The sequence below is a fragment of the Pyrgilauda ruficollis genome, unplaced genomic scaffold (genome assembly GCF_017590135.1).
Source record: "Pyrgilauda ruficollis isolate IOZ18807 unplaced genomic scaffold, ASM1759013v1 scaffold147, whole genome shotgun sequence".
Taxonomy (NCBI): Eukaryota; Metazoa; Chordata; class Aves; order Passeriformes; family Passeridae; genus Pyrgilauda; species Pyrgilauda ruficollis.
Genome location: NW_024513321.1, coordinates 603,150 through 617,072, shown reverse-complemented (window position 1 = coordinate 617,072; position 13,923 = coordinate 603,150). Strand labels below are relative to the sequence as shown.

General features: G+C 39.8%; 1 protein-coding gene across 2 annotated transcripts in view; it reads left to right on the top strand.

Moving 5' to 3' along the window:
• NSMCE2 (NSE2 (MMS21) homolog, SMC5-SMC6 complex SUMO ligase) overlaps positions 1-13,923 on the top strand; it is a 126,116-nt gene that overhangs the window by 18,311 nt on the left and 93,882 nt on the right. For both annotated transcript variants that reach the window (XM_041460663.1, XM_041460662.1), the window contains one exon: positions 8,224-8,330. In XM_041460663.1, coding sequence (XP_041316597.1) covers positions 8,224-8,330 — 107 coding nt within the window. The remainder of the gene's footprint in view (positions 1-8,223; positions 8,331-13,923) is intronic.

The following is a 13,923-nucleotide window of genomic DNA, read 5'->3' as shown; positions in this document are numbered from 1 at the left end:
AAATATTTCAAGAAAATTTTTCCCAAATTCCAATGTTACCTTATCAAGTTCTGAGAGGACAAATTGGGTAGAAGAAGGACAGCACTAAACCTCTTATTTTTAAATATTCCCAGCCCTCGTATCTCTTGTTCTGAAGAAGGCAAGGTCAGCAGCAGCTCGGGGCACTGAACCAGGCTCTATTGTGTGGTGCAGGCATGTCCATGCTTCCAGAGGCAAGAAGCATTTTGTTAGTCATAGGAAAATTCTTTCCCATTAAAATCAGTTGTAAATGTTGTTTTCAGCCTTAGTTTCATCATGTGTTAAAATCCACTGGGAAGAGAGTGATATGTGAATGTGTATGTGTATTTGTAAATACGTATTTTATATATATTGTAAATATATATATATATATATTTTAGGGAAACACGGGGGAGGTTTTTTATTTACTTTATGAGAGATTGGTCACATTTCTTTGAGAAGATAACATATGCCTTGTGTTTATTTTGAAAATACACAGGTGTGGTTCCTTTAACTTCTCCTTGGCAAACAAGTTGATTTAGGAAGTTCCCCCCGCCCCCACCCCCCAACTCTACCCTGACTACAATTTGCTACTCTCTTAATTGTACCAGTACAACTGTTTGAATATCTGCGCTTCAGATTCCATTACTGGAATGGCATGGGTTTGAGTTTGGAGGACAGATTGCTATTTTTAGCTTGAATTGTTTCATGAATCCAGTTTATAGTGTGACCCTATGAAAGACTTATGCTGGCTGATGGACAGCAGAGGAGGAACATAAGAGCAACATCAGGGATGAGTGCCTGGGGAAATGACCTGTGAAACTCACTTTGTTGCCAAAGAAAATCTATGTCAACCTCAGCCTTGGTGTTTTCTTGCTGCTTGTATGTCAACATAACTTGTATTTCTGTTCTTCTTGGGCTTGTGTTGTGCTAGCATTGAGGAATGCTGATTCAGTCATTTGCTGAAGAGAGAACTGTAATTCTGGATGGATATCACAGTAATGCCAGGGGACTGGTGTAGAATTACGATAGTGCAGAGCTTGAGTTGCTTCTCAGAACTATTGCATCTTGTAAATGCTTTATCCTCCTTTTAGTACTTCTGCTTACTAGTAATATTGTCTTTGTTAACTTTAAATTGGTCTTTCTGCAAAATGAAGTAGGCATTTATGGGTAAAATAAAGATTAACCTCACCATGACCTTGGAATTTAGTAAGGAGAAAAGAGATGCTGGTCAAGGGCTGGTCTCTTGTCAGAAGGGCAGGAAATAGTCTGGGAATTGTACAGGCCTTAGTGTTTAGACAAGCAAAATGCTGTTTTTGTTTGGGAAAATTATGTGCATACTACCTGTCTTCATATCTTGGTGCTGCATGTGGCATCAAGTATAGAGCTTACAATAGCAAAAAATATGTGTACATATATAAAACTATTTTTGTTTCACAGCAAATGTTTACTTCTATGAGAGTTTAGTTTGTGTCTTTGTATTACTTGCATGTCTCAGCCTAAATTAAACCATCTCTATTTGTGTTGAATAATATTTTACTTTGGATTTTATGCAGCAAAGCAAGTCAGCACATGTTGGAGTGTTTGGTACATCGAATTCTGTGTGAGAACCCTGTTTATTTCATTAGCTCAGCATAGTGTCATTTGGTGTTCAGAGATAATGCTAATTCTTTACATTGCAGTCTGTATGGGTGCCATGGTTGATACACCTGGTCAGATAGATCACTGCTACTGCTCTCATGTCTAAACTGGGATCTTTATAGCTTTTTTGCCTTCCCCTGGTAGTCTGGAGAAAACAAAGTACTGTAAGGAAATTGCTTTCAAAAGCACAGTTGTTCTGCTGCTGCTGATGATGATGATGATGATGAGTTTAAGGGAGTTTCAGGTTGAGGAAAAGTGTGATTATTATAGAATAATACAGTTAATTTCAAAATTGGTTAGTAATGCCAAGTGCCTCAGTTTCCCTGTGCCCACTCTGAAATGACTGCTTTCAGAATGTGTGCAACACCCACTCACTGGAAATACTGGCCCCCTGAGATGTTTCAAACTGAGCACTCAGCAACTGAGATGTTTCAAGGTGGGTGCTCAGACCATGCATGGTCTGTTTCTATTGAAATTCTGGTTCTCTACAATGTCATGTACTTGCGTTTCTTTTCCATGGGATTGGTAGGAGTCCCCTGGGTCACTGACTCTGTTCCTATTTCAAACAGTTACAGCCTACAGGGAAATGATTTGTAATACAAGACAAGGGTTTTTTCATCAGGCATAGTTTGTTATCAAACAGACACTCTTAGCTCGACTGACTTTAAAAAATAAAAACCTAAGCAAAGAGAAACAGATAATGAAAGATTTTTTTCCCATTACTTGGTGGATAAAGCAAATGTTTAAATCCAGACTAAAAAGCACAGCCCTTTCTTTTCCAAAATACAACCTCGGAAGACATTACTCAGGAAGAGGAAGATGCTTGACCTAAATTCAAGTATTGCAGTTTCTTAACAGAAGCCCAATAGAAAATAAGATGAAACTCTAAAAATCACTCACAAATGATAGTTCTGGTGCTACCTGTGTTCTTGTTCTTTGTGCTAATCTTTCCTTTACAAGTACTGCTAGTCCTGCCTCACACTCTCCTCTCAATTTTGCTCCTCCTACTTAGATTTTTTCTTTGGTAGAATACTGGAAACTCACATTCCAATTTCTTCTTTCCTTGAGAGGACTTGAACTCAGTTAAACCGTCTTCCAGAAAAATGGCTTAGAAATGAGGTTGTTGAATATTGAAGAATGTAATAGAAATCCAGAATGGCTGAGGTTGGAAGGGACCTCTGGAGGTTGTTTTGCCCAATCCCCTGCTCAAGCCAGCCCACCCATCTAGCATAGGTTTCTCTTTCTGTCACTCATGTAATTTCATTTTGTGAGTCTGGTATGTAGGTAGAAGTATTGGTCTCTAAAATCATGCACGCTCAGTCTCTAACTCTGTGTGTGTGAAAACTTTCTCTGCAGAAAGACTGGCTTTGTTAGGGGACAGTGAGGGAAATACAGCTTCAAATAATCTAAAGCTTAGTTAACGCATTTCCTGACAAGTTGGAGATTTCATTATGATTAGCTTCACCAGTAAGTAGCTTCTGACTGTTACTTGGAGGGAAATTTTGCAATTACTGCCCCACATTCCCCTTTACTCCGCCAATTGCCATTCTCTGTATGGTTGTTGCTCCTCTTATCAGCAGTAATTTTTCTTCTCTTATGAATTGCAGTGGTTAGTGCCCTATCCAGACAGCTCCATGGAGACTTTTTGGATATTCTACTTACAACCATTTCTCTATGAGAAGAAGCCTGCATTCAGGAGATGAATTTGATTTTCTCCAGTTTTTTGCTGTTCCTTTGTATGACTTCTCATTTCTTTTAGTTTAGAATTTTCTGTAGGCTGCTCTTTCTGCAGCCTAATAAGTAAAGTATGTTGCAGGTCAGGGAAATGAGATTTTGAAAGAAATCTTTGATGAAAGCTTTCTGAGGAGCTGTCTGTGTATCTGCAGGAGAAAAAGTGACCATGTACCCTCAGAGCTGCAGAAGCAATCAGTCTCCTGCTTAAGTTCCTCTTGGTCTGTATAGTCTGGAGTGCTGTGGCAAGCTTCACTCCTGTGTAGACAGAGGGGGGAAGATGAGACAGTGCTCTCCTACATAGGTTTGTGTCCTCTCACTGCTGAGCATTACTGGTGTCTTCTCCAAATGTGTTGTCAATCTGTTCTTAAAGAGTGTGGGTTGGTTAGAGTTTTTTCAAGATCTACTGTCCAACTTGAATTATCAACAGTTTTGAGTAGACCCAGTAGAACTCAGGGCGCAGAGGGTAGTCTTAGCACTTTTGGATGTGTAAATGAAGGGCTTACTAAAAATGACAGCAAAAATGCTTAGTTTTGTCTTGAATCAAGGCTGTATTTTTTCCTCCAGAAGATGGAACTAAATCAGGGAGTCAGAGAGCTTGTGTTCCTCTGCTGTCAGCAGTAACTTGAAACCTGCTGGCAAAATGTGTATTTTATGTGCTGCTGGGGCATATGAAGACAACTGCCTACTACCACTGTTGCTAATGGCTCAAGTGATGGGTGTTTGTGTTACAAGTGTTTTAAAAGTCTGAAATCTACTGTCAAAATTTCCAGGCAATAGTATACCATTCCTCTTCTGCCTTGAATCATGGGAAAATCAGTGTGTAGCCTTGAATTTTAAAACAGACTAATACATTGTGCCAGAGGTAGAACTGACATATCTGCTTTCTTTAAATTGAAATTTTGTATTTTGTTAGCGACTAATATAAAGATATGAAAGTATGTATGTATTAATTTTAATCCACATTGTCTGTGCTTAAGTATTCATTTTAAGTACATTTGTATTTGTAAGTTTGGAGCCTTCCTGTAATTTCATGGTATTCCGGGTATTTTGTGTTTAAGATAGTCTGCAGTGGAAGCAAATGCTTATTTAGATTGGTGTGTACTGGCTGCAGCACAGCTGTAATACCCTAAGTAACAAATACTGATGTGGTAACTTCTGCACAGAAAGAGGTAGTTGTGAAAAATCTTCAGAAATTCTGCTAACTTGTGGATGTATACAGGAAACTAAAGTAAATATGAACTCAGATGTTAGGAAATGCAAGTTTTGGATAAATTTTAGATGAGTGTTACTGAAGTATGTATTAAATCAGTGCTGACTGGACTCTGTTGTTGCAACTTCTATTTTAACACTGTGAGTTCATGATACATAACTTAGTCCTGACTGATTATGGTTTAAATCAGCATAAAGGCACCTAAGTGTGATTGGTCTCTTCAGAAGTGAGAAATTGAACACTTGCTAGTCACTTTATGCAATTTTGTTCTTTAATATTTAGGGAGACTTTTCAGATAATATCCCTGTTTCCATTATAATAAGAGATCATAAAGTTGTACAAGTTGGAATTCATAACTGCAAACTGCATATTCAGCCAGCTAATTTTAACATGATGCACATGGGCCTTTGAAAATGAAATTATGGCCTTGAACTGTGCTTTCTGTGAGTAAAAAAATGTAATATTGCAAAATGTATAATCTCTGAGTGGTGAGGGAAATGACTTGTGAAGAAATGCTTACTAAACTCAACATATTTAGCCGAGATAACAAGGAGACTACAATATGCACTTCAATGGTATTTTGTGGCAGTAGCTGAAAGCATATGCAGACAGTTTGGAATGCATTCCTTAGATATGAATTAGAAATAAGATTAGGATAAGTTTTGATTAGATAATAGGCACTCATCCAGCGCTTGCAGAGTGTTTGATTTTGGTGTTAAGCTAGGTTGTTGGTCTGCAGAGTGCAACATCTGACTACTTTGGAGAGCTGTCTGGCTTTGTAGCTGGAGTCTGGCTGGAGGGTATTCAGCAGTCAGTGTACTCATGGTCTGCTGGAAGAGAGTCAGTGCCTTGAATCTCTTTACCATGGATCTCCACTGTCACCCTCACATCTGAAACAAAAGCAGCAGCAGGGCTTGCAGAGTGAATAACAGACAATGCCTTTTGAATATTTCAAAAGCATGATGTAATTATTACATTTTAATTATTTTTGATACTGTAGTGCTGCTAAACCGGTGTTTGGTGGGATTTGTGAGAATGAGTTGTGGGATGGTGTTGAGGAAAGCAAATTCTTCTCTAATTTCTTGTTCCTCAGTAAGATCAGGTCAACTGATGTGTTCTGATTAGCCTATGGTGGACTCTGTTGTGAAGAAACCTTGAAAGTGCTGGGATCCCTGCCTTGGTGAGCTGTAAAACTTTACAGCCCCATACAGTCACCCACAGTTTCTTATCATGTGCCCCCAAGCTCTGCCCTTCATCTGCTCCCTACTAGAGTGGGGCAGAAATGCTCTTGGCTCTTCAGGGGAAGGGGAAGCAGAGGAGCCTTGCACAGCAGGTTATTCTGTGTGTAATGTAGAGCAATGAGAGTTTTTAAAAGGCAAATAGAATAGCTTGTAATGGACGTTTTCTTTTAAATCTTGTTTAAGAGATGGGGAGGTAGGTGGCTGGGTACAACATAGTAGATTTACTCTTAGCTCTCAGCACCCTATGGATTGAACTTCAGACAGAAAATGGACTGTAGTATCTGTCAGTGAGCAGAAATAGAGTATGGACAACAACTGACATGTACACAGTCAGTCAGATCTATCTGTATGTCCATAGTGCCTCCAAGGGCAGGATATGATTGTGTGTTAGTGATATGTTCAGCAATTCCCCAGGATGTGTGTAATGTGTGAAGGAGCAGCATCAGGGAAACAGCAGGGAACAGCATTGAGATGTAAAGCAGGCTGGTGGATGGGTGGAATGGTCAGTACAGAAAGAATGTAGAGCAGAATGTATTTGGAAATAATGTCCCTCTTGCTGAGATGTGTTCCACATCTTTGAGCTTTATTTTAATACATCTCTCAAGTTGCATGCAACATAATTACTCTTCACCTAAAGTTATTTCTATAGTATTAGGAAAGACAGCATTTGTACAGCTCTCTTGGCATTTAACAATGCACTTCTTTTCCCCTAAAAAGAAATTTAAAATATTTAGGCCACTGTAGTTTCTTTGAATATGATTCATTTTGGCCATGGGAGGAGAATGACAGTTATTTGCTACACAAACCTTTCCTGTGATTCATGGAGTGTCCTTTGTGTCAGCCTTGAAGGAGGCATTTCATATGCTTCCTAGCAGGAAGGAAAAATAGTGTGATCGTAGTTACCAGATAGGACATGGAAACTAGGTGGGAGGGAAGGGAAAGGGGAGAGGGAAATGCTGATTATTCAGAAGACAGTTGCAGGAATGCCGAGATTCTGTCTGCAGTATCCATTCATCTGCCTAATGAAAAATGGATACATACCCAGCCTATATGTAATTAAAGGAAATGTCACATCTGCAATTGTCATGTCCCCAAAATAGCATAGCTTATTATGTAACTTCTTTTGTGTATCTTAGCACTTTTCCTTTGTCTCCTTGATCCATCACTGTTTCAATATGGTGTGATGTTTCTGAGTGCTGTGTTTCAGATTTTGCTCCCAAACTGATGGCCATATACAATTGTGTCAGCTTTCTCTAGAGATAGGTTTTTATGTTCTAACATAATAATATAGTTAGCAACTTAAGCAATGTGCCAGCTTGCCAGATCAGAAGACATTTTCCTTTCTTCACAAAAAAAAAAAGTAATTTAAAAAGTGGTACTACAATTTTCTTCCTAAAAGTAGCAGCACAGACTGGCTACTTAAGTGCTTTTAAAGAATGCTCCATCAAATGACAACCCCTAATGCTGCATGGCAGACTTTGGGTCTCTTTCTCAGAGTCTAGCTGCTTCCAGCTGCTTTCTCTATACCTGGAAACTGCAGGATAGGAATAAATGGGAGTAGCAGAAGTGGAAGCATAGGTTTCCTAACTTCCTGGTTTCCTGCATGGATTCAGGGCTTGTGGCAGGCTGTCCTCCTGCAGTTGGCAGCATTTGGTGTGGTACATGCAGCTGTGTCAGGAATATACAGCTGTGGCTGTTCAGCCTTGTAGCATCTGCACAGGGTCCTTATCTAAGCAGATGCACAACAACGTTAGAATGGGAAAGCAGAGTTGTAGAGAAGAAAGGAGTGGAATTAGGAGGAGTGCAGAAGAGAATAAAAGTAGATATGAATTACTAATCACATGACCTGTGTTAATTGATTTTCCCTAGCAATTAGAATTTTACTGCTTGAATCACAAATGCTATCCATTCTTCCATTATTTCCTGTGTTATAAAATGCTAGCTTTGTTTTGATTTTCCTGTAGTTGTGTTTATTGGGGATAAGAGGTCTAATTATAGCTGTGAACTATACTGTACTGAGAGGACATTTAAGTTTCTTCTGACTATTTCTGAGGCAATGTGATGAGTCATGAAACACAACTTTTGCAGAAAATATCCTGATTGCCTAATGACTAGGTGTTGGTAGATGAAATTACACATACTCTCTCTTGCTCACATGAAACCAGGGAAGTGTCTTTCTGAGTAAGCTGTTTGTTCAAGTTACCCAAGAAATGTCAAAGATTACAGTTGCAAAATGAGAAAAAAGTGTATGTATGAGTAGCTTGAAAACACCTGCTGAAACTTACAAATGCATTTGATATTCACGGCATGAATACTTGTAAATAAAACATTTGTGAAGAAAAAATGCTGCCTAAAAATAATACAATTGGTCACCAATGTTCCATGTATTTTATTTTGCAGATGATGAAGAAGATATTAAAAATATGGAAGAAGTCATGTTAGACTATGCTAGAATGGACAGAGAACTGAATCATTATATAAAAGCATTTGAAGAAACCATACATCAGGTAAATGATCTCTTTTCATTGAGTTATTAAAATATACCCTTATTTAAATATTATCTTTTAAAAGAAACAAATGTTAAATTTAAACAATACTCAATTGGAAAGACAGCTCTGTGGCAGGTATAAAATACTGAAGCTGCCAGTACAACTCTTAACTTTTTTACCCAGCTTCCTACAGGGTGGCAGAGTTTTTAACTTCTCCCCACCAAACCCGCAGCGTTAGGAATATGGGTAGTGCTTTGGGAAGGATTGAGGACACTGTAGTTAAGAAACCCTACTCTCAAGTGATACCACCTTTGTATTGTGGAAGATGGAAGTGCGGCAGTTGAATTGAAGAACAAACTGATGGCTGCAGAGAACCGAGGTTTTAAAGCCTGCTTCCCACTGCCTTCCTGCCACCTGACTTGGCTACTGCGTGCAAAGGGTGAGCTGGCGGATTGCTCGCTCTGTGAACCAGGGCCTGGCTCTGTCCCTGGACAAAGGGCGGACAAAGGACGGACAAACTCCGGGCGCGGCGGCGGCACTGCCAACGGCCGCCAGGGGGCGCCGCGCCCGCGCGCTGCCCGTCCCGCGCTCGGCGCGTTCCCGGCGCGTTCCCGGCCCGGCGGGAGCGCGCGGCGGCTCCGCGGCAGAGCCGGGCCGGGAAGGGGCAGCTCCAGGGCGGCCAAGCCCCGGTTTCAGGGCACGTCGATGCCGGGAGAACGCAGCTCCCTGAGTAGTGTGTGTCTGCACAGAGACTTCTTGGTGTCGGTTTTCTATGGGTTTCTCTAGAAATTTCTCTAGAAATGCACAAGCACATCCCTGATTTCCCTTCAAGGTGGGAAGCCTGTGTTTCAAAATGTTAAGGTAGTGGAGCTTTTCAATGAAACCCGCCTTGCTATTATCTTGCTATTGCTTTTTGTTCTTTTAAATGCAGTAAAAGGAGAGCAAAACAATGCATTTCCCACTAGTTCTGTTGAGAGGCCTACATGGTTTTTCTCTTTTAGAAAGGTTTTCTTTTAATTTTTTAAAAATTATCTGATTAGATGCTTAACTGAAAAAAATCTTAATTCCGATAATTAAATATATGTGTTTAAAAGGAGTTCAAAACGATGTCTACATCAGGAAGTGCTGGACAGCAGTAAATACAGGCACTGTTCCCCATGCAGTCTTTAAATATACATTTCCCTTCAGATGTCATCATAATTGCAAATCTCCTAGTTTATATTGGATGGGTCAGAACTTTTTCCTTTTATTTGGACTATTCATGATTTTTTAAGCTTTCCTGGTAAATTGTAACACAGTTGTCATTGTTACAGACTAATGATATGTATCCAGACTTGAGCAAAACACAGTTTGTTTACATTTTGATTATAAACCAATTAATAATTAATGTGTTATTGTTCTAACCGGAATTTCAAGTAATTTGAAACAATGACTTTTTAACTTCTTTCATTATTTCCATTTATCAGCATTTTTTTCAAGTCTAGGACTATAAAGAGCAAGTCTGTGCCTTTACCACCAAAACACTCAAGTCCTGTTTACTTCAGATGTATCACTCACGATATTTTAAGTGGAGCACAGGTGCAGCTGCTTCACTGAAGTGAGGGTATTGTTGTTGGTTTCAGCAGAGCAGTGATACATTTGTGATTTTTAGGATTGAATTCAGCAGTATCTGTTGTGTGCATATCTGTACTGTTGTGCAAAAAAATACAACTGGAAGGGTTAGTTTTCCTTCCTCCTCTTTTTTTTTCTCTAATGCAGCTTCTTTGTGTCATTAAAACAAGCTCATTTCCTGTTATTTCACTCCTAAGGTGTTAAAAATGCAGCTCCAAGATATTTAACATGTTTTAGAGTCTACATGGATTATAAATTTGGTAATGGCTAATCTGTTAGCCTCTAGCCACACTTCTGCTGTCTCTGCTTCCTACTTCACTCTAGGGAATTGTTTGTCCTTTTCCCTGCCAGCATCCAGAACAAACCTCTGTGAGTATGAAAAAGAAACGTATATAACTTCTGCTGTAGAACAATCTGTTCTCTGAAAAATAACAGCTCATACTTTATTTTGGAGACTAGCTGCATGCCATGCCTCTGGAGCTGCACTGCCCATCTCCAGTTACCTGTCAGAGACAGCTTAAAATCTGCTTCTGGGAAACAGATACTGTTGCTGAATTTAGGGCTGCACCTGGAGGTAGCTGTAGAATAGTTTGGGATTAAAATAGCCTCCACTAGCTTGCTCCCTGGTTCCATCTGAATTCCTTACCTGAGGGCTTTCTCTGGGGAGTTGCAGCAGGTCATTAATTTTTCACAAGCAGACTGTTCTTCATAGATAGGATTTGTCTCCAGCTGTAAAACACATTTTATCTGATTGTTTTGTAAGTTTGTATGCTGATGATTTTTCTGGTCTGTAGTTTCCTCATACAGCAGTGAATCTGAAAGTATATTATAGTCTGTGTTTCACCTTCTAACCAGCTGCTTCTAGTGAAATGTCCAACTGGAATTTAGCAAGATAAGAGACAGCAGCAGTTAAAATTCCTGATATATTATTTTATTATGTGTATCTTTAAATGGCATTGACAAAAAGGTGTTATTGTACAACCAGAGGATTGTAATGTAAATAACTTGAAACTAGCATGAGCTATAGTCACATGTTTTCTCAAAGCCAGATTTTTGTTGATTTAGGCTGCAGTAGGTGGAATGCAGAAGGTGAGACGTACCAGCATCCTCTTCTGGTTGAATCAGCAGCCTGTTGAGCAAGAAGTGAGCAGTTGAATCACAGTGTTTCCAACAATAGGCTGTGGGAAATCCTTTGTCTGTGGAAACTCCCTGTGCCACTAGATTTTCTTGTACCTGTGTAATGACTGGACTACTGTTGCTGCTTCTTCTTTCATTTTTAATGGGTATTTTTAAAGAAATTAGCCAATATTCAGGTCCTTACCATGCAAAGTCCAGACAACACTCTTTTTTTTAGTGTAACAACGAAAAACTGATGGAGCCTGCAGTATCTCTTGCAGAATTTTTTTATACTCTTGAAATGGACCCAGATAATTGGAACCCAGACTCAAGTGTTCCCTACTCTGACAGAGTTCTCAAGTGACCAGAATGTCAGCATGTTGTGTTGTCCTAAATACAGATTCTTTCACTCAGTGTGCAGGAAGACAATCCACACGCAGAGTCAAGGTATTTGATTTTATTTCATGTCTATGTCATGCACAGAACAGGTTCTAGGTGGTGAATCCATAAAGCTAGCATGTCTTCAAAATGCCAGCTGCTCATTTTTATACACTGAGAACAATAAAAAATTGGCATTTCCTATATATGTAACAATCTAACTGTGTAGTCACTGGCTTTGAATTCTCTTGTCTGCATGTAAAGACCCAGTGCACATTTGTTTTACTGTGCATGCTCTCTGAGGAAGTGGCTTACGTGAGCAGGGCATGGTTGTACCCTACAGACAGGTGTTACACTGAATTTACTTAATAAGCCCAAGGTTCAAGCCAAGTTGTACTTGGCATTGTAGTTTGATTTATTATGTCCTCCTGTTCTTGCTTCTTGGGTCATGGCTCTTGGTTTCTGCAGGTTTAGTTTTCCTGTCCTGTCATTTTAACAGCTGTCCTGCTCCCTCACTTCTGCTCTGCTCTCTGGCTTAGCAGGGGTGCTGGTGGTGGACTGACCACTCTCTCAGCTTTTCAAGCATTTGGTTTCTCTGGGACTGTAAAAGCTGGGGTAAATTTTCTGAAGTCCCAAGACTTCTCTAGATAAAATGAATTACAGTGTATTATAGGTCAAACTAGAGAACAAGGAAGGCAAAACTAACTTCTAAAGTCACATTATTCCCACCTCTCTTTTCATCTCCTTCAGGGAAAGAGAACCTGGGCTATTTTGTTTTGTTTGCAGGTGACAGGAAATTGTTGAATGTGGTAATGGCATCTCTGGCAAGGATTGCTTAGTGCTTCCTTTTGCAAGTTATTTCTTTGCCAAACATCACTTTGTCTGCCTTTTTCTAAACCTGAGCACTGTGACAGAATCAAATCCAAACCTTAGGAAGGTAGAAGAAACACAGAGGAGAGATATTTAAGAAAAAAAAAACAAAAAAAAAAACGAGAAAGAAGCATTCAAAGTGAGGTGAGGCAGATGAAAAGGTAAAGGACATGGGCTTGGAAAGTCTTGAGATCATGTAGACATATGGGGAAGAGACTGGTTGAAAGAGTGCTAGGAAGGAGGTGGTGTTGAGCTGAAGAGAAGATGGAAATACTAGATGTTGCATTGGTGCTTGGGTTTTATCCCTACTTCTGCTAGAGCTTTCCCACATTGTTCTTGGTGAATCATATCTATCACTGTCAGTGGCTGCTGACATCTTTGTTTTCTCATTATCCTACATGGAGACTGATTTGAGCAATTGTAATTTAATTCAAAGTTAATTATAGTTTAAATCCAGGAAGTGAAATTAAAATGTTCTTTGTTGGGTTTTATCTGCAAAACTACTGCATACTACTGATGTACGTGTATGTCTTCTGGTCATTTATGCCTGTGTGACTTCACACCTTGTCAAGTGTTCATTCTTCCTTTGCAAAGGTGAGGGGTGCACCAAGAGTGATTATGTCTCTACAGGACATATAGGAACTATTCTTAAAATTGTTTTGTATTTTTGATAATGGTTCTTCCCTTTAGACTAGGAAGGTCCTTGGAGTGTGAATAAGAGGGGATGTTTGTTCAATGGGTCAGTAATTTAGAGCAGATTACTTAGCACTGGGGTCTGTAATCTTAGTGGCAAACTCTGTAGGTTGTAATCCTGCAGAGGGATAATTCCCTTCAGTGATGTAGGTTGTATTCCAAGTGGGCAGCTTGTGAGTGATCTAAAAGCCTCTGCAGAAAAGTAAAGAATCCTGTTTTAAAACTACTTTACAGTTAAATTCATGGTCTCTGATTTGCAACCTGTGTAGCAGAATTCTAGTTTCCTCACTTAAAACTCATAGTGTGATGCTGTAGTGGTTTGGATGGTTTTCCTTGGTCACATAAAAATGAAAGGGACATAACACCTGTGTTAACCCGCCTCTGCCAGCATAACTTTGTAGGCCAGGAGTCCTGTTGGAGAAGGTTCTGCCAATATGTCCAAGTTATCTCTTTTGACAAAGCAAACTAAAGCAACAAAACACTTCTGCAGTGGTAGCTCCATTTGCAGTGTGGTCTTTGAAGGAACAGTAAGGTCCAGCAGAGGATGCGGTTCCAGCCAACTCCCATCCTCACTGGCACAGCTGTGGCAGCAGAACTAATGTGATGACCGAGTTCAGTGTATGTGACAAGTGCCAGCAGGGTCATCAGTGGCTGCTGCTGCCTGTTAGACAGGGCTATGCTTAAAAATCAGATTGTCACTTAGTTTTCTGTAGGGATAAGTACCAGGAAGACTGCGAATCCCAAGGGATTCATGTGTTTTAGCTGATTCGGACTCTGACAGTGACTGGCACTGTGATACTCATTACAGTGTTGTCAGTGAAACAATTTTTGACACGGAACTTGCTAGTTTCATTGAGCAAACAACCTTGTTTGGTGCTGACACTTTCTTAATAAGCACTTTGCTCTTCTTTTTCCCTCTTGCTAAACTGTCGTGACATGTTTT